At 38.3% G+C, this 18,495-nt stretch overlaps 1 protein-coding gene across 1 annotated transcript in view; it reads right to left on the bottom strand.

The window, feature by feature from the left end:
- MAMDC2 (MAM domain containing 2) overlaps nt 1–18,495 on the bottom strand; it is a 55,557-nt gene that overhangs the window by 1,144 nt on the left and 35,918 nt on the right. Inside the window, exons 7-13 of the mRNA XM_058044563.1 lie at nt 18,011–18,104; nt 15,338–15,484; nt 14,179–14,444; nt 4,650–4,743; nt 2,800–2,952; nt 797–1,056; nt 87–171 (exon numbers count right to left, since the gene is read on the bottom strand). Coding sequence (XP_057900546.1) covers nt 87–171; nt 797–1,056; nt 2,800–2,952; nt 4,650–4,743; nt 14,179–14,444; nt 15,338–15,484; nt 18,011–18,104 — 1,099 coding nt within the window. The remainder of the gene's footprint in view (nt 1–86; nt 172–796; nt 1,057–2,799; nt 2,953–4,649; nt 4,744–14,178; nt 14,445–15,337; nt 15,485–18,010; nt 18,105–18,495) is intronic.

The raw sequence follows: 18,495 nt of genomic DNA, 5'->3' as shown, positions 1-18,495 counted from the left end.
AAATGGAGACTCAAGGGAAACATCACTCACCCACAAACAAGCACTGGGAATTTCAGGTGACTCTTACAAAGTATCTTGAAACTTACCCAAACAAGGTCCTGCCTGGAACAGAATATCATCAATAGCAGTGTCGCTTCTTATTGACACACCACGGATTGCCTCAAAAATAATCTGTAAAGTGAAACACAAATTTTCATTAATCCAAGTGGTGGAAGGACTGAAAAAAATAATAGCCATGCAACCTATTCAAGGGATACCCTTTATCCCCTCCTCTGCTCTCCCTTCCCCTCTACTTTCCTCTGCCTTTTGTTTTCCCCTCTCCTTGGACAGACCTCTGGCTTTGCATCATTCCTTCTCCTTGGTGCCCCCTTAGAAAGATCATCCTACAAGAAGCTGCCATTTCATCACAGCTCAGTAGCTGTGTCAAATCTGGACAGGGCTACAGACAACTGAAGGAAAAGAAATTACACAAATGATCTTGAAAAAGCCCTACCACTACTGATAAAAAATGATAGCATCTAAATGTAAGTACTTCAAAATAGCATTTAATACATTTAAATACATTTGAATTCATAACTCTTTTCCTACTTGCAACTTATTCATGTCTTTAATAAATCCCTCATTAACTTCATTTGTAAAATATTGCATTATTTCATGTTCTTCAGGTATCCATTCAATGCCACCTACATTTAAACATTTTATTGTAATTTTTTTTTTAAACAATACAAAACTTGGATTCTAGTACATACTTCATTTCAATATTCCAATTTGACTGCTTCTTGCTTTTTTTTCTTACCTGGTAGTTTGTATCACTTTCATATTCTATGAGTCCCCTTAGCCATGAGATGCTTTGTTCCCCTGTCCTCCTCCACAAAGGTATTTCTTCATCATCCCCTTCCTTTTTTAGATAAACACTTAATAATCCAGTCCCAGCTCCATACATATGATAGAAAAATGTCAGGCACTGTTTTCCAGATGTTCCTCTTAGTGATCTTGAAACTAGGTATGCTCTCTGTCCATAGACCATGTTAGATGCCTCTATATACATGTAGTATCCTTTAAAAGACATAAGTAAATATTAGCAAAGTAGGATACATTATGTTGGACAGTTCATTATGCTCAATATACTCATTATATAAAAAAAACACCCATGATTGAAACTATTTTGTTAATGATGCACAGACTTTCTGCATTTGTGAACTGTAATATTTGAGATACTGTAATAATGGTGTGCTGTAATAACGCTGGGTTTGAATTCATAAAGCCAAGAGATCTAGTCTTTATAACAAGTTTATAATATGATTCAGTCTTTAGAGAAAAAGGCAAGTTATTTTATTATGCTTTTAGGTTTTGATTTTTAACTGAAGGTACTTCTATGCATAGTGAACAACAAAGTATTTGAAATGGATTGCACTAGGTTTGGTACAAACCAGCCTGGGAATTCTCCAATACACAGCATGAATTATGGATCTACAGCTGTAGATAATGTTCCTTTTCACCTTCTCTCTTTACTGCTGCTCACCACCAAACTAAAACCTTGCTGAGAGGTGATGTCTTCACTAGGGGCTTGCACAGAAAATAGGACTCTTGAGTACCACAAGGTACTCTCAAGTATCCACTGGCTGCTGTTCCTGCTCTCAGCATTCTGCCTGTCTAACTGATCCTTGGGAATTCCCACTCCCTCTGAAGGCAATCTCACCCCCACGACTTCTGGTGACAGACAGGCAGGTAAAGGGACAGACCACAAAAAGGGAACACTGGGACTGCATGAAGAGTTCCTGCATTATCTGAGTTCACTGTCTGCTGGCAGAGCGTACATCTCGAAACAGAACAGTTGCTTTATGCAGCAGATGGGATGTGGGGATGCTCCTCAGTCTTCTCACACACTTCAGTTTGCTCCAGCTGGTGATATCTGAGTGATGGAATGAGGGGCATGAATTTGCCTTCCACCAGTTCATGGCCTGAACCCTTAAAACTTGGTTATATCTGTTGGAATATGTAGCCACAGAAAAGAATACAAAGGAAGAATATACTACAGCTGCTGTTACACCAGGAATTGCATTCTGATAAAGGTTGATTCATTGGAATTCTGAGACAGCTGCAGGTACATCTGAGGGTATGCTTTAGGCTGTGGTTGGTGGTGATGCAGTTTTCTGTGCCGTCATGCTAATGGGAGTCCTAAATACTTGAACTTGCACTAGTGAGCTTGTGGAGCACATTTTCAAGATAAAGGCTTGTGGGATCTCTTTTATTCTTCATGTTTTCTTCTAAGTTTGAACCCAAAGGGGTTCATACAGAAGAATCCCAACCCCTTGCACAGCTTGCTGCTAAGAAATGAACTAAGAAATAATCATTCACAGACCATGCTTAAAAGGCTCTCAGTTTTAAAGTCAAGCTATCAGCCTCACTTCTCAGACTACTTAATGATCCACGTTAACTGAAAATAGGTCTTAAGTCAGTTTCAGGGAATATTCATGTAAACCGGGAGTTTGGAAGGAGCTTTTTCTGTGAGATCTGGACAGTCATCCTCTTCTTTTATCTCCTAAGGAAAAGGCTACTTTGGGACATGACAGTCAAATTATTGACATGGCCTAGAGATAATTGAGATTAAATGTCGTATTCTCAAAACCACGCATGAGTTCCCTGTGTAATGGGCTTATTTTGTTTGATTAGTAACTTTTCTGAATAGAAGAGCAAAAGCTTTCTCTATCTTCTGGGTTATCATTTAAAATATTTAATTAATACTTTTTATTAACTGCCAAACTCTGTTCTGAAAGTTCAATGTGGAATTTAACTCACCTACCCCAGTAGTGTGGTCTCCTTTTGGTCCAGTGTAAGAAGTGGGAGTTGGACCCCTCTTCCTGTGCCAGCTCCCACGACCTCTCTTCTTCTGGGTAAACACACACTCATCTTTTTCAAAAGTGCATTCTCCAGGAGTGGGCAGCAACAAATCTGTAAGGAGAGGATATAGTTTAAAACTTCAAATACGTTAGACTGATACATGGAAAGATTACACAAGTAATGTATTGCATTTCCTCACCTGTTGACATCAATTACAGCTACCTAGCAATGCTTACAATAGTTACAAGCTTATACAAGCTACCTTCAAACTGTTGTATAAAATTTAATATACATCTCTTCACATCTTTGGGGAAATCTGTGCCCTAGTCTAGCTCAGTAACTAGGATTCACTAGTCCTAGGATTCTTTAAAACAGTTTATTAGTCTTCACAATAGTGTTTTGGACCAGATGATCTTATGAGGTCTTTTGGTTTTAATGGTTGGATTCAATGGTCTTAGAGGTCTTTTCTAACCTTAGCAATTCTATGATTCTATAACTGTTACAGAATTACCAGTGTAATTTTCTTCACTGTTTTGGCACCCCAAGCAGGTTAATAAGTCCCAGCATGTATAACATGCATAATAAATGAGCATTGTCAAAGACTGGAGTTTCTGTGAACTGAAATCAATGCCACATTTAGCTGTCCTCTGTTCCTTTGGCACCAGACTCTACTGCAGCCTACAACATACATAACAGAGCTGCAATTACTGGAGTATTTTCATTATTTCAATTCTATTAGATCATACAAAAGGTGATAAAATTCAGGTGCATGCCAGGAAGCTTCTGTCAGGTAATCCTAATTTGTCATTCAGAAGTAAACATTTTGAGCTGCCTACACCTTTTGAAGAGGAGGAAGCCTTGATACCTCTGGGGCATTTTTCAGGCATTTATTTTGCTGCCATCAGAGACAAGCCATGGCATGACTCTACACCCAAATACCAGTTCTGCAGCTTTGGTTCCTTTTCCAATTACTTAAAAATTACAGCAAGACAACTGTTGGAAATAGTTTGGAAAAATGGCATCTTGTTTTGTACATGTGACTTCTCTCTGTTTTTTAGCCTGAATGCATAAAATCCAATCAAGATAGGTCATTAAAAAGCTATTAGGATCATTGCAAAGGCATGGCTTTATTCCAAAGAGGAACAGGATTGTAGATTGTGCCTGCCTCATAAGAACTTTTTTTAAAAATCAGGATACAATTGTTGTATTGTCAAACCTCACAAAGCCACAAAAGGGGAAGTTTGGTGAGTTCAGAGAGGTTAGCCTGTGCATGTCAGAGGGTAAAATTTTGCTGAAAACCATTCAGTTTCTCTCACTACAGTGGGAGTCTTGGACTGCTTTTCTATGTCTTTATCAAAGAACTGCAGCTGAGGTGAGGCTGTGCCTTGACCTTCCACAACTATATTTCTTGCCTAAAAAAAACCAATTACGCTGTGTTTTGAAAAACACAGGGTTCATTCCTGGCTTCTTAAGGACCATTTGAAAACTACTTTTCACTCAGTTGAACTGTGAGTTTATTTTAATGCCTTCAAAGGACCTTTCACCTATATGCAACTGCTCTGGAGTCACTGAAATTTATTAGGAGTTAGCTGGTACCCCTGTGAGCAAAAACTGGTCCTTGCTGGATGTTTGCTACTTTGCAAAAATAGGATTTATGCAATACTTATTGGAAAAAAAAAAAAAAAAAAGAAAAGACAAGAAACCACAACAGGATGAAGTCAGCTGTAGGACAGGCTTGGAAAATGAAGGTGTATGAACTCTTCTCAAAAGGATAGCAGCTGTTGGATGACAAATACACATGGTCTTACCAGCAGCCTGGCAGCTTCCCAGGCTCAATGATACATCATCCAGTGCCACAAGTCCACAGTCCCAGAAGCTTTTACACCAGCTAACAAAGACAACCTGTGATACAGGAAGGAAGTGTCATGTATAAAACCTGGCACTGTTAAGAGTCTGAAATGTTAAGTGTTTTTTCCAAATGCACAGATAATTTTAAAATCTACAGAACAGGAATAATGGATGCACTTTGCCTTGGCACATTCTGGCAATGACTGAAATGTCAATTCTAGTGGGGACTAAATGTATGTTTTCAATGTAAAGAAAATATTTTCTCACTTTTGTAGGCAAATTATGTATATTTCTATGTAATTCCCACTTTACTAGAGTATTTTTTTTGTCTCTGAAAACATGACTCACTGAGGCTGTGTTTTTTTCTTGCCCAACACCCAACATGAACAGCTCAAATACCTTCAGCTATCTTATCCTGAAACTAGGAGGTTTTATCCATGGAAAAATAAATTTGAAGGAGTAATGTGGAGTGATGGACAAAAAAGGCTGTGGCAAAATGCAAAGAATAATAGAGAGGAACTCAAACTACTGCACACAATGGGATTATTCATAAATGACTCAGTGCCATGACATTGTAGCAGAGGAGACTTGAAATGTTATGCATGATTCACAGTGCTCATCTAAGTTTGTGGAGGTTAATAAAAACATCCAAGATCATTGATTTGAGTAAATGTTAATTCTGCCATGGAAAATACAAGTCACTCATGAGATAGTAAAATAAAATGTAAAGAAACTCTAAGACTCTCAGTTGCCCTTCTGCCAAAATTGACACAGATTTCTTTGAATTACAGTAGACACATTAGGATTTATTTTATGAAAACACTGCTGGCGGTTTTCTTGTCCTAACTACACCAAACCATCTGTCTGACCACTGGGGTTATGACCATAATTTAGGAGGAGTTTTTCAAAACAATTCCTTTGTGTTGAGTTCTATTCTAGTGATTGCAGATGGATTACTGTCACTTCTAACTGTTTAATCTTCTGGACAACACCTCAGTTGCATATTTGAGGTTAAATGCAGACTGACAAGTTTCACATGGGTACAAAATGGCATTCAAAAGTTGTTAGAGCATTATTTAGTACGTTCTCATCTAGTAGCCTCGGTAATACTTTCAGTATGGTACTTACATGGTATTTTGCCAGTTTGTTTTGCTATGTAGTATTTATTGACTCATTTGCTTATAATAACAGGAACTACACCAAAAACTTGGAAGGGTGTATGCATTATGCTGCCCAGGGAGGAGCAATTTTTGAAAATCTTCAATTCAGTGCTCCCAAGCCTGATTATTACTGATTATCTGTCTTGTAAACTACCACTGGTATGGAGTTAAGGAGTGCCCCTGCACAGAATGCAAAACTGCTCAGCATATGGTGGCCTAAACCTCACACCTTTTTTTGTTCTTTTCTTCCCACTGTGGAACTGTATCTTAGCCTCAAGGTTTAACAGAACAAAAACTTTTTCATACTTTATAAATTCATTGTCAGGACACAGGGGCAATCCCTTAAAAACAGTAGCATCTCTTGGGAAAAAGCATAAAATAAGCATAAAATAAGATACTGACATTGGGTGAATACCATTGGCCAAAATTTTAATAAATGTATTCTGGTGAACATTTGTAATGAACTAAAGACATATTATAGCCCTAAATCCATGAATCTTCAGAAAACCACGCATGTAAGAGTGAAGTCAGTCCCCATTTGTGAAATAACATTTCCACACTGTGGAGTCATGTTTTAAGCGATGCTTTAGTACTGACCTCATTGGGAGCAGGATAAAGTTCTTTATTCTTAGATTGCAGTAATTTGTTCCATACGAGGTATGTAACTACCCATTGGGTCCTGGAGAAAGCCCTCCATTTAAAAAGCATCGCAACTATAACTGTGGTCTCTCAAAGACCATTGAACCAGTAATCTTTGTACAACTAAAGGATTGATCTGATTCAGTGACTTGTTCAGCTTTGCCATCTGTAGCTTAAGCTTCACTAGTTTTCCACTTGATTTTTGTGGTGTTGAGGGACACACTGCCATGAGCAAACTCCGTAATTTCAGGGATGAAATTACAAAGTCTTCTACTTGGGAGCGTGTACTTGTGAGTGCAGAGTTTTCAGTACTGGCTATAGCAAATCTACTGAAATTGTTACAGTCCCCTCATTTTATTTTGTTGTTACATTCTTGATTTAATTTTAAGCAATGGACTAGAACATTTTTATTCACAGGTCAAATTTATTCACTCTTCTTCTGTTTTAAATATACTTTTCTGTCATAAAGCAAAACATTTGAGTATTTGAACTTTACCTACCAAAATTGTATCAACTTGGATTTACAAAACTACTCATTTTCACACTAAGTCAGATCTCTGAATCCTTCCTGCAGTCTCAATAGAACTAATCTCACGTTGCTTTGCATTTGTTCTTGTTTTGAATTAAAATATTTGCTTGGTCAATTTTTCCAAAATAAAATCTTATGACTTTATCTCATGCCTTGGAGAAGACAATAGGGGATTCTTTGTGCTGAGCTTTTTTTGTCATAAAGCATGGCAGATGAACAACATACTGATTGTGTCAAGCTAGGTAACAGAGATTCCTGGACTCTCATACTATTTTGGATGCTAAATTAAAAACACTATCCAGTGAAGGCAGTTGTTGCCCGTGTTACGAAAAATAAAACATATCTCTCATGTTTCTTTTTGTTCCAATAACAGGACACGGCTAGGGAGTCAGTTTCCTTCCAAACCATTGCCCCAGCTTAGAAGCTGGTTTGTTTATCTTGCAGTGCCTAATCAATGGTCCCGGCCTTCAGTCTCAAAATATCAATAATCCTTTGTTAGCACTTATCCTGGACGATATGAGGTATGAGCAATGCCAGATGAAAACGGCCGGTTGAGCAAGCTTCTGCTAAGACACCGCATTGGGCTGTGCTGCAGATACTGGGTGAGGTAGAAGGGACTTCTCATCTTTAGCACTCAGCGACTCTACAAGGAATTAAAACTCACACGCTTATAAAGTTAATCTGCTTTTAGAGGAGAAGAAATAGAAGGACATGCAGTAAGGTACCTTCAGTGTAGTGGGAAGCTTGCCATAGAAGGTTTGGTGGGACATGGACTGAGAACGGGAGAAAAGAAGATGCCTATATGTTCCCTTGGATCCCTATATGTTCTGTGTGTTTTCTTTCCTCCTTGCTTATCCCAGAATGTATACATCTTGCTCAATTAGAGAGCCAGATCAGCCAAACAGAAGAAAAATATGCAAATAGTCCAAACTGGTGACTTAAAAGCAAGCTATGCCTCTGCAGCAAGGTAATTTACTTTTTCCATCCTAATGAATATTCCTAGTTTAAATGACACACTGTAAATCTGTGTAGACACAAAAGTCAGTCTGTCACTTAGACACATTCAAAGTTCAATTTCCTAAAGAAGAAGAACAGTTATAGTGGAGTCTGACATGGTTTTTTTTTCTGAGAAGCTACTGTTTTAACTTCTTCACAGTGACACAAGTATTACAAAATAAAAAAATAATTTGAACACTAGAAACAAAAGTGTGACCTGACAGGAAAAAGCAGTCAAGATGTTTTCACACAAGATAGGGAGCCTGACTTTTCAGTCAGTTATGCAAATAATGAGCTTACATATAAGCATGTAAGCCAAGGACTGACCACACAGGGGATGGGAAAACCATTTTGACTGTCTCAGGGATTTTCAATACAGATGTTTTAAGTGTAGACCAAATTACTCATAGCTAGCTTAAATAAAACTAGATTTTAAGTGACTTGTATTTCTTTGGCCTAAACAGTCAGAAACGCATCAAGAATTCAAGTAAGCCAAAATTAGAACATCTGCAAGCTTCTGTCATTTAAAACAGATTGATTTAAAATGACACTTGCCAGGCAAGTTCAGTTTCTTGCCATGTAAATACAATGAGCTTGTATTGGAAAAAAAATGTAATATGAAAGCTTCTACATAAATAATTGGATAACATTGGTAATAAGCTTGTGACAGTTGAACAAGTATTTTTGAAAACCTTTCTTGTCCGAGGGCAGAAACAAACAATGAAAGAGAAACATAAAGCTAACAAAATAACCTAGTGCCACAGGCTGTTTATCCTACATCTCCTCTTGCTGGATTGCACAGTAGAGAACACTGCCTGCACACAAATATACACAGGACACTGATATTCTCATCTGTCCCTGACCACCCTCACAGATTTCCACAAATCTACTGTAAGGGCTCTATCCTCATTCCCATTAAACAGTTTCCTGACCATTAAGGATTGGAGATTCCAAAAGGAGATGTGTAATATTTCATGCAACATATCACCTTGCTTAGCAACTAAGAAGATGCAAGCCATTTAGGCACTGCTTCCTAACCTAAGTAACTTTTTTCAGTTTCCAGTAAGCTGTTTCCATAACCACGTATTAAGCACAACAGGAACTGAGGTTCCCACTTAGCAGCACTATCCTACTGTTCCCAAACTAACTCTACCATTCTTATTTTAGGCATTTCTGGTGACTATCCTTCAAGAAGTTTTTCATTTCAAAAGGTAAGGGAAGGAATGACAGTACTGTTCTATAAAACTGCAGCTAATTCCAGCCTCTTTAGGGTGCATACCTTATTGTGGGAAGACCAATAAAGGTTTTGTTGGAACAGGAACAGGAACAGGAGGAGGAGGAGGAGGAGTTGGAGGAGGAGGAGGAGGATGTCTGCCTTCCTTCAGTTGGCACCTGACTGCAGAACTGTGTTTTTTACACTAGTGACTTGATCACAGAGATCTAGGTTTTTTTTTATCCAAGATTAGTTTAGTCATTTACCTGTGACTTGGGTGGACAAGCAGGAAACACAGATTTCTTGCCAGCAAAGAGAAATAAATCCAAGAATAATTTAACATTGAGCATCACCATGGTGATGATGTGGGAAGAAAGGTCCAAAGATACTCAGATCAAGTACCAGGAAGGCAGCAGGGTGATAACAGATATTTAGGGAAAACAGTACAAGAAACAAACCAGCACTAAAGCTTTTATATTATGTCCGACCCAAAAAAAGCTGAAGAACTTACTGAACTGGAGGTCACAACTGGACCACTGTGGTTACAGTCACTGTGAGGTCCATTTTCCATTATTTTTTTAAATATATGTCTACTATTGGCCTCCACAGCATCTTGCAGGAAAGTTTCTCACTATTGTTCTGAGAAAGTCTTCTCTTCTCTTTGATTTAAAACATGTAAATATTCAAGTGCAACACAGTCACTTGATTTTCCTTTCTCACAATTGCAACTACAATTACTTGTGGAGGATAAGAGAAAGCAAGCAGATAAACTCAAGTAAAGAGAGTGAGGAAAAAACCATCAAAGAGGAATAAGAGAATACTTAAGCAATGAAAAAACAAAAATGCAGCCACAGCTAGATAGAGTAGTAGGATAGACTGCTATGCCAATTACCTTTCTGAGGATTTGATTTTGAACTCTTTGGGATGTTCAAGCACTGTTTTACCAGGTAATATTACAAAAGCTTGCATGATGGATAAAAACCACAAGATGTTTGCTTTCAAAAACCTGAGCTTCAGAATGGTAACCCAAATCTAGCAAAAATGAGCAGATTTGATAAAAGCTGATCCAACTGAACTCAAACCTTCATTTTAATCTAGGTATTTGGACTTCATTGTGAAGTTGCATAAGAAAAATATTTTTCCATGCTGGTGTTTACCCACATACACATGCACACAAAATATTAAAATGTAGATTCTTGCTTCACAGTTCATGTGAGCTTCTCAAGGATGCAAATGACATGTCAAATTTTCTTCCAGTTAGCTCCTACATTTCCCTGACATGTATTGGCATGGAAGATAAATTTCAGTACATTCTATCAACTGAAAGTAATCTATATAATTCAGATTTAGGTTTTCATGCTGCCCTTAAAGAGGCTTATACAATAAACCATGAAGGATTTAAGTGATGTCAAAAAACATTAGAATTTTTTTTGTATTTCTTTCTTCTCACACTGATTTCCTGGGTACAGTATAAATCAATATAATGAGACAGTGCTGCAAGTACAAATTAGGAAATCAGGATTTTAAATTCCCTGCCTTTTCATTAGCATTATCAGCATGTGTATTTACAGTATGTGCACACACACACACACCTATATATAAATATAAATATATATGCACACAAACACACATATATGTATGTAGGTATAGACATTTATGACTTGCTTAGCTGGATCATACCTGCCTAGCCTTTAAAACATTTTATTTTCAAAATGTCATATTAAAGCCAGCTGGCCAGCTTCATATTTCCTGCTCACAGAACTCAAGCCATCAACTTGTGCCAGACTGCAGTTAGCTAATTCAAAAAGAACTTGCAAAAGCCATTACAGAAACCAAGAACTGAAAATCTGCATCTTTTTATTGTCCTGATGCAAACAAATATGCTATCAAAATTAAAATGTATCAGATGGATTTCATATATTTTTCAAAGCTTTGGGAGTAGTATTTGTAGAAGAAAAAAAATGAAGGATGTAAGTAATTGGTTATTTTATAGCAATTGTTTCTGGCTGAAAAAATAATTTTGACCTTCAGGACACATTATTGTTGACTTGACCGGCGGTTAAGGAAGAGCCAGGAGACTCTTTACTGTTTCCACATGGGCTGACCCGATCCAAAAGTGGCTCCTGGTAACCAAGAAGATGCTCAGCCAAACTACTGTACAACTTCTTACCATCCAAGTCCACATATGATACATCTCAGGAAAAAATAAAATAGGCTCATCAGTCACTGCATCTGTATTAGAGGAAAGGTGGCAGTCCTATCTTATTTTGAGACCACCTCTCTCCACTGAAAGACTGTTTTTCACTTGTCTATAACATTGCCAAGACACAATGATCTCAGCTCAGATTTTCCATGCTAGGTCCTTGGCACAGCCTTATTTTGGAAGATTTAATTCAAAACAGTTCCATCATTTCCGAGAACAAGGCTAGGAAAAAGGGCTTATTTTGCCCCTATTAAACAAAAAAATTCTGTGAAAAGCTTGAGCACTCCAAGGCTTTGGAGTAGAAGCAGAAAAGTGTCAAGAGACTGAGCTTTATGGCAGTGCTATCTTTTCTGTCAAGTCATTCGTTTTTGAGAAACTAAAATTTGTAAAAAATGGGACAAGCAGGGCAAACAGAATGGAACATGAATAATATTACAGGGAAAAAAAAATTGGATTGTCCAGAGCTGAGAGTAAGATGAGGACTGAGGTGGGGGGCAGAGGGGTGGTTCATTGCCTATTGGGACAGGTTAGATAAAAGAAAGATGCCTCAGTGAGGATGCAAGAGACATAAGGACAGATTGCAGGAGACAGGACAAAAGAGGTCAAGCTTCTGTCATGTCTCTCAGCACTGTCTCCCTCCAGAGACAGAAGCGTAGTCCCTAACTTGCTGGTTCCTACCACTCCCTTCTACCAGCCAAAACTGGTGCACCTCCACGGCTGCCCCACACTGAAATGTGTAGCGTGGTTTTTGCCAGCTATTTCACCACTAGGCAGACACATCTTCACAGATAACTAATCTGAGTGTTTACACAGTACCACACAGTAATACTTCGTTTCCTTCTGTTGCCTTGGAAAAGAAGAAACAAACAAAATAAGCATGAAAAGACTTTTAAAAGTATTAAGGCTGAAGAGCTGGACATGAGATTGCAAGGAAAAGTCAGAATCAAATTCACTGTGCAACTGCATTTGAGCCTACTTCTAAATATTATGAACAGACAGCCTGTAACTACACCAGGTTTTCACCCTCTGCCTTAAGCAGACATGCTTAAACTTTGGCAATATTTGTATTTTTTATGCTACCCTCCCATTTGTAATACACCTTGATGTACTTTTCCATTTAATATGTTTCAGAACTTCACCCATTTTGTTCTGTTTATTTAAGGAAAACCTTATGAACTTAACCCCCTGTCAAATACAGTTATTTAGCTAAGGGGTGCCTAAATTATGGTTTGCTGAACACATGCTGACTTATGTAAAGCCCAATAAATCTCCCAATATTTTGTTATATTTGAGGAATGCCTTCTCAACAGAAACCTTTTGCAACTTGTTTCCATGGGAAGGAAGACTTTCACAAGACCTGAAGCATCCAGAGAAGTTTTTTAAGAATTGACAGAGGCCAATAAACCATTCTGCAGAACATAGTTTTTCTCCCCCTCCTACACATCTCCATACTCAGAAGCAGGGAGGCAAGCTTCCTCACAACTGTTTTACATATCCTGACTTCTAGGAAAACAAAAATTGTTCTTCACAAATTCATGCTGGAAAAGATTTTCCATGTATATGTCTGATGCTAAAAACCTGCCACCTCCATGACTGTCAACCAGTTCTAACAGTCATGCTCAGATGTCACCACTACTCATGCAGTTGATTATGCTACTAAACCCTTCCAGAAGTAATAAAGAAATACCTAAACAGGAGATGACAAAAGTAAATTATAAGCTTGTAATTTTAACTTTTCTACAAGTATCTTGGGATGATACTATGAGAAACTTTTCTAGTATGCACTTGCTGGGCACTAATAAAATTCTTTTTTTACTCTCTAAAACTTGAAAGGGAATTACAAGTTCTGTTATGTTTTATGGATAAAGCCCATAAAAAACCCATTGAAACTTTAAGATATCAGGTGTCTGACATAAAACACTTCCCCACAACTAGGACTGAAATTTTAAATGTAAATTTGCCTGTAAACACAATTAGGCAGCTGGTTTTTGACCTTTTATGGCCAGTAACTGCTGTTATTTCAAAAACTAATTTTTAGTGGAGAAAATATTTATGTTTGTCTTTAATTTAGGAATACTGAGAGTTGTAAGACAAGTTTTCATTCAAATGTTCAACATATTGTCACACTCTGGTCAACATGTAGTGATCCATCTGGTTCTCTGTAGATGACTCACTGATAGTGAAAATCTGTTACAGAAATCAGGATAAATACAGAAGTAGCACTTACAGAAATCTTTGTAAAAGTCAGTCTTTGAAAAAAGAGTGGAGATAAGTAAGGAATTACAATGGCTTAAGGACTGACTCAGGAGGTGATGTCAAGTACCAATGTGTTATTAATGTGCTGAGATAATGTAATGACCTCTCCAGGGAGACATTGCTAATTCTTCAAGTCCATTGCTCTCATTTACACTGACTTCTAGTTTCATACTGTAACCCAGCAGTTGAGTTTAGGGAAGGAACAGATCCCCATTTTCACCAGAACTTACCAGTACGTTTTAGATTAATTAAAATCTGCAACTGAGTGCAACGATGATATGACTCACATAGGAAACAAACAAACAAAAATGAGAGGATGTGGAGCATGCTGAGAAACTAAGACTCAAATGGCTTTTGGTAGAACTCTTCCGGTGAAATATCCAGCTAATTCACTTTGCAGGTAGAGCTCACTTAGGATTAATCCTATAACAAAGAACTCTGAGAAGGCAAGGAAAATCTCCTCTCAGAATTTGGAAAATTTGAAGAGTCTTACCTTGCAAGGCATAGGCTTTTTGAAGGAGATTTCAGCTTGAGTCCAAACTCCCTTTGGAGAGTCCAAGACTGACCAGATTTTCTCTTGAACAACATGATTCTCCTCAAAAATATAAACTGCAAGAGTGCCACTCATCTTGAAAAACCCATATAAGGCATAATAAAAACGCAGACAAAACTGCAGGTTTCCTGGCAGGGTCGGGCCATACAGACGTCCAATGTACCCAGGCTGTGATGTAAACTTTGTGTTTGCCAACAAATAATAGCCTGCAAGACAGCATAATTATTGTATTTAATATGGTATTAATACAGCTGATTTGCTATTAAAGCAGCTTCTGTTATTGCATCAGACTTGGGTTATAAAAACAGTTCCAACTGGCAAGAAATAGATTATCACACTCTCACAGGAAATAACCATTTTTTTCCAAAAGCATCCTGTCTGCTTCTAGCTAAACTAGCACATGGCTAAGTTACCAGAAATAAACACTTATCAAATTTATACTGAAAAATTCCCTGGGTTGCTGGCCTCACTGGAAAACTAGTGAAGGTTTTCAGGGTTACCACTGTGAGACAAAAAAAAAAAAGGAGGGTGGGGTACAAGGCCTATTATTCCCTGCACCAAGTATAAAGAACTGAGACCTTAGTGCATATGATTAATAACCATGAATACTCTATTTAGAGAGATGTCTGAATTTCAGAATGTATTAACAGTCTTTTCATCATGTGGTTTCACTACACAATATTTATGTTCTCCCTTAAAAAAGCCAACTATTCTAAGCCTAGAAAACCTAAATGACCACTTCTGCTCTCTAAAAAAAATGCATTAACCTGTTATTACATTTACTTCCATATTTTTTTGGATTCATCACTCCAGCAACTAGAGAGCAGTACAGGGAAGATACTCTGGTTTGTGGTCCTGCCTGACTATTCAATAGGTGACCTTCCTCCTCTATACATGGGGAAGCACAGCCAGAGCTCCAGACAGGACCAAGCTGTGAGCGCTGATCTTTAATGGCAGAGAGTTGCACGGAGACAAGCTAATCATTGTGGCAGTGATATGACTTAACAGAGTGAACAATGATACAATAGGTTAACCTTAACCTTTTATACAACACTTATATATAGTTTGACTCTTCTAGGAGAAAGCAGTTTTGATTCACCGAATCCAGTAGTGTGATCTCCTGCTCTATACACATTGCGCTTCACTTTCACTCTGCTCCATCCTGGGCCATCTTTGTGATCTTGGTAGAAATTACACAGATCTTCCTCAAAATTGCAGCCTGCATTGACAGGATTGAAAGGAGCTCCTAAAAGAAAGATGCATATGTTCTGTTAGGATGAGTACAGTGTGATAAACATAGGTTTGATGCAGAAGGATGCCAAAGCATACTTTGCTTCATCTTGCCTTTCTTTACCGACAATAAGCATGTACAAAGATGTTACACATATAGTGCACAGCCATGATGAAATCAAACTATCAAATTTCTATTGCAAGTTGGTCTTATCTTCTTATACTTTTTGCTGGAGCCAGGAGAAACCTTGCTTCATAGTCCCCCTAAAACACAAATGAGCTCCAGATACTAAGACCAGATTATTCTTCCAGGATAGGTAATTCACAAAGACATTCAGACCATTTGTTTTTATCTGCTCCTTCATTCAAAAGATTATTCGGAAAAAATGAATGTGTCCATGTGCCTGTGTGTGCACTGAACATCAACATTTAGTATTTTTTTAAAGAGCATTTATTAAAAATCTTTTGTATAGTTAGGTGTGTGCATGTTCATGCTCGAAGTAGATAAGCAAAACTGTTTTTAGTTTCTGTACCACCTCATGGCAACTTTGCTCTGGAGCTCGCCTCACACAGTGCTAATACTGCAGAGAAGAAAGCTGAACCATTTATAGTAAAGTTGATTAAAAGCAAAGCTAAGACCCGCCCAGCCCTGCAGATGGCTCTCTCTAGACCTGCAGTATGGAATTTATGGGTCAGAACTTGCCTCAGTCTGAAAAAATACTATATGGGCCATGCTAGTAAGTAAAACATTTCTACTTCTTCAAAGGCCTCACCATAGGTGAGGTGAAGGTGCTTATAGAAGGTGCTTGGGGAAGGAGAGGCAGAACCCAAAGCTATCCTGCAAATTTTGGCTTTGCCAGGAGCCCAGACACAGGACATTGTGTACATCACTCTACAGCAGCACATATGACCTTTCTTCATGGAGACGAAGAGAGCTTTTACACCAGTGGCAGGTACACAGGCTATCAGCTTTAGGAGAACAAAAATTGTGGCTTTGGAGTGATGCCTGAGGTCTTTTGAGTCTCAGATAGGCCAAATCTAGGCCCTCCTATGTATCTTAAATCTTCCTGCAGCCATGGCCTCCCACATCTGCTTTCCTAGTTAAAGAAAAGGCAGGTGGAGCACTTCCATGTGACATTAAACCCATATTCTGACTCAGCCTTTGCTGAGCAAGTACTCTGGTAGCTTTTCCGCCATTTGGCTAACATCAAGACTTTTGTTGAACAAGACTTCTAGGAAAAAATAAACATTTTTAACATTTCTACTCAGAAGAACTGAAGATGACAATAATTGATATGTCTGAAGGATCAAACAGTATATGTTGTATATGTTGTATGTAAAAGAGTATAAAGCAAATAATTTACTTTCATTTTTCAAACAAAAATCCCAAAACTACCACAAAACAAACCTTCAAAATCAAAGTTAGTAGGTGGAGTTCTAGTTGAACCTATCATATTCAGAACAGATTCTGATCCATTCAGATTAGATCTGAACTTCAACCATTGAGGCAGAAAATGCTATAAAATTTATCCCATTTCTCAACAGATATTAGTTGTCTGAAAATTAAAATGGAGAAAACAGATAAGCAGCTCCAACCCTGTGAAAATTGCAAGCATAACTTAGGATTTTTGTTCCAAAATAAAGCAAATACCAAAAAGTTATTGAGGAGATAATGAAACAATGGATTTACCCAGCCATGAGATGTGGATTAGTAATGATTAATGTATCTGGCATCTGCCTGCTTCAGCAGTGATACTTCAGCAGTGGAGGCAGAGCTAGCAGATACTCTGAGATAAAAAGGGGATAAAACAGCCCTTTTTTCATTGATCACTTTAGGGAATTTGCCAAAAAATTCATACTTCTGACCAAAGGAAAAGATGGCATCTACTTTTGACTATCTTTTAGTGCCAGAGTAAAACGCCAGCAACCAGCTACTTAAGAGGCTGCATTCACAAATGCCAATGTCCTTTGTGCCAAGTGCCTCTACATCAGAGGTCACAGGGATTCAGGTGGTGTCTGTTGCTGGGAAAACCTAACAAATACTCGACGGACACGCCCTGCCTGAGATGAGTAATACCTCCTGGAGGAGTGAAGACAGGGAGGCAAAGCTCATGTTTTGGCTCTGTAGAACACCTCAGGGCATGTGGCATGAAGAATGCCTACACTGGCATTAATGAGAAGCCCAAGGCATTTTCTTCCTCATACCATCACACCTGGGAAAATCCACCCTCTCCTTCTGTGACAAGCCTGCAAGTGGTAATTTCTTAAAACCAGTAGTGATGCAAATACAGCACTCAGTCCAGCACTCCAGCTGCAGAACCCTGAGGCAAGGTCTTTGGAAAGGAAGCATTAAGAATTGGTTTCCAAAAAAATGAATGGCACAGGTGTTATCTGCTATTATGTCTTCTGAAGGAAGAGGAGCCCAGTGGTGCTGGTCAGTTGAGAAGGTAGCACCAAAACTGCAAATACTGACAGACAGTTCTGAGGGGCAAGGCAGAGGGAGGAAACAAGGGAGATAAATAGCAGCAAGAGCTCATCATACCTGTCTGATTGCTGCAGTAAACCGGAGAGAAAGAAATGTCATCAAGGGCAACATAACCTCCCTTGGCGCTATTGAAAGCCACTTCAAATATTACCTAGAAATTATAATAAGTTGTTATTCATCTGCCACACACTCAGCAATAATTTTGGTACACATCTTTGAAATACAGAATTCTGACTGAATGTCCCAGACAGACTCCAGCACATCTCATATAGTGCTGAAAGTGTTGGGACTAATTAAATTATATCACTTATTAGGGATATAAATCAGAGCCTGACCTTAGGTGTAGATCATTGCTCACTCCAGGTCAAGGAAACACCAAAAGGAATATAGCTCTTCTGCTTTATGAAGCACCACTTTTAAAGATGCAGTAAGGCTTCTGCCACTGTATTATACAAAACCACTATTCACAATCATCAGCCTGTACTGACTAAACCTCCAGTTTTATCTAGAATCTGTCTGGATCAAGAGCTAAAAATCCCCTG

This window comes from Melospiza georgiana, chromosome Z, assembly GCF_028018845.1.
Source record: "Melospiza georgiana isolate bMelGeo1 chromosome Z, bMelGeo1.pri, whole genome shotgun sequence".
NCBI lineage: Eukaryota > Metazoa > Chordata > Aves > Passeriformes > Passerellidae > Melospiza > Melospiza georgiana.
The sequence above is the reverse complement of the archived record's forward strand: the minus strand, read 5'-3'. Positions and strand labels throughout refer to the sequence as shown.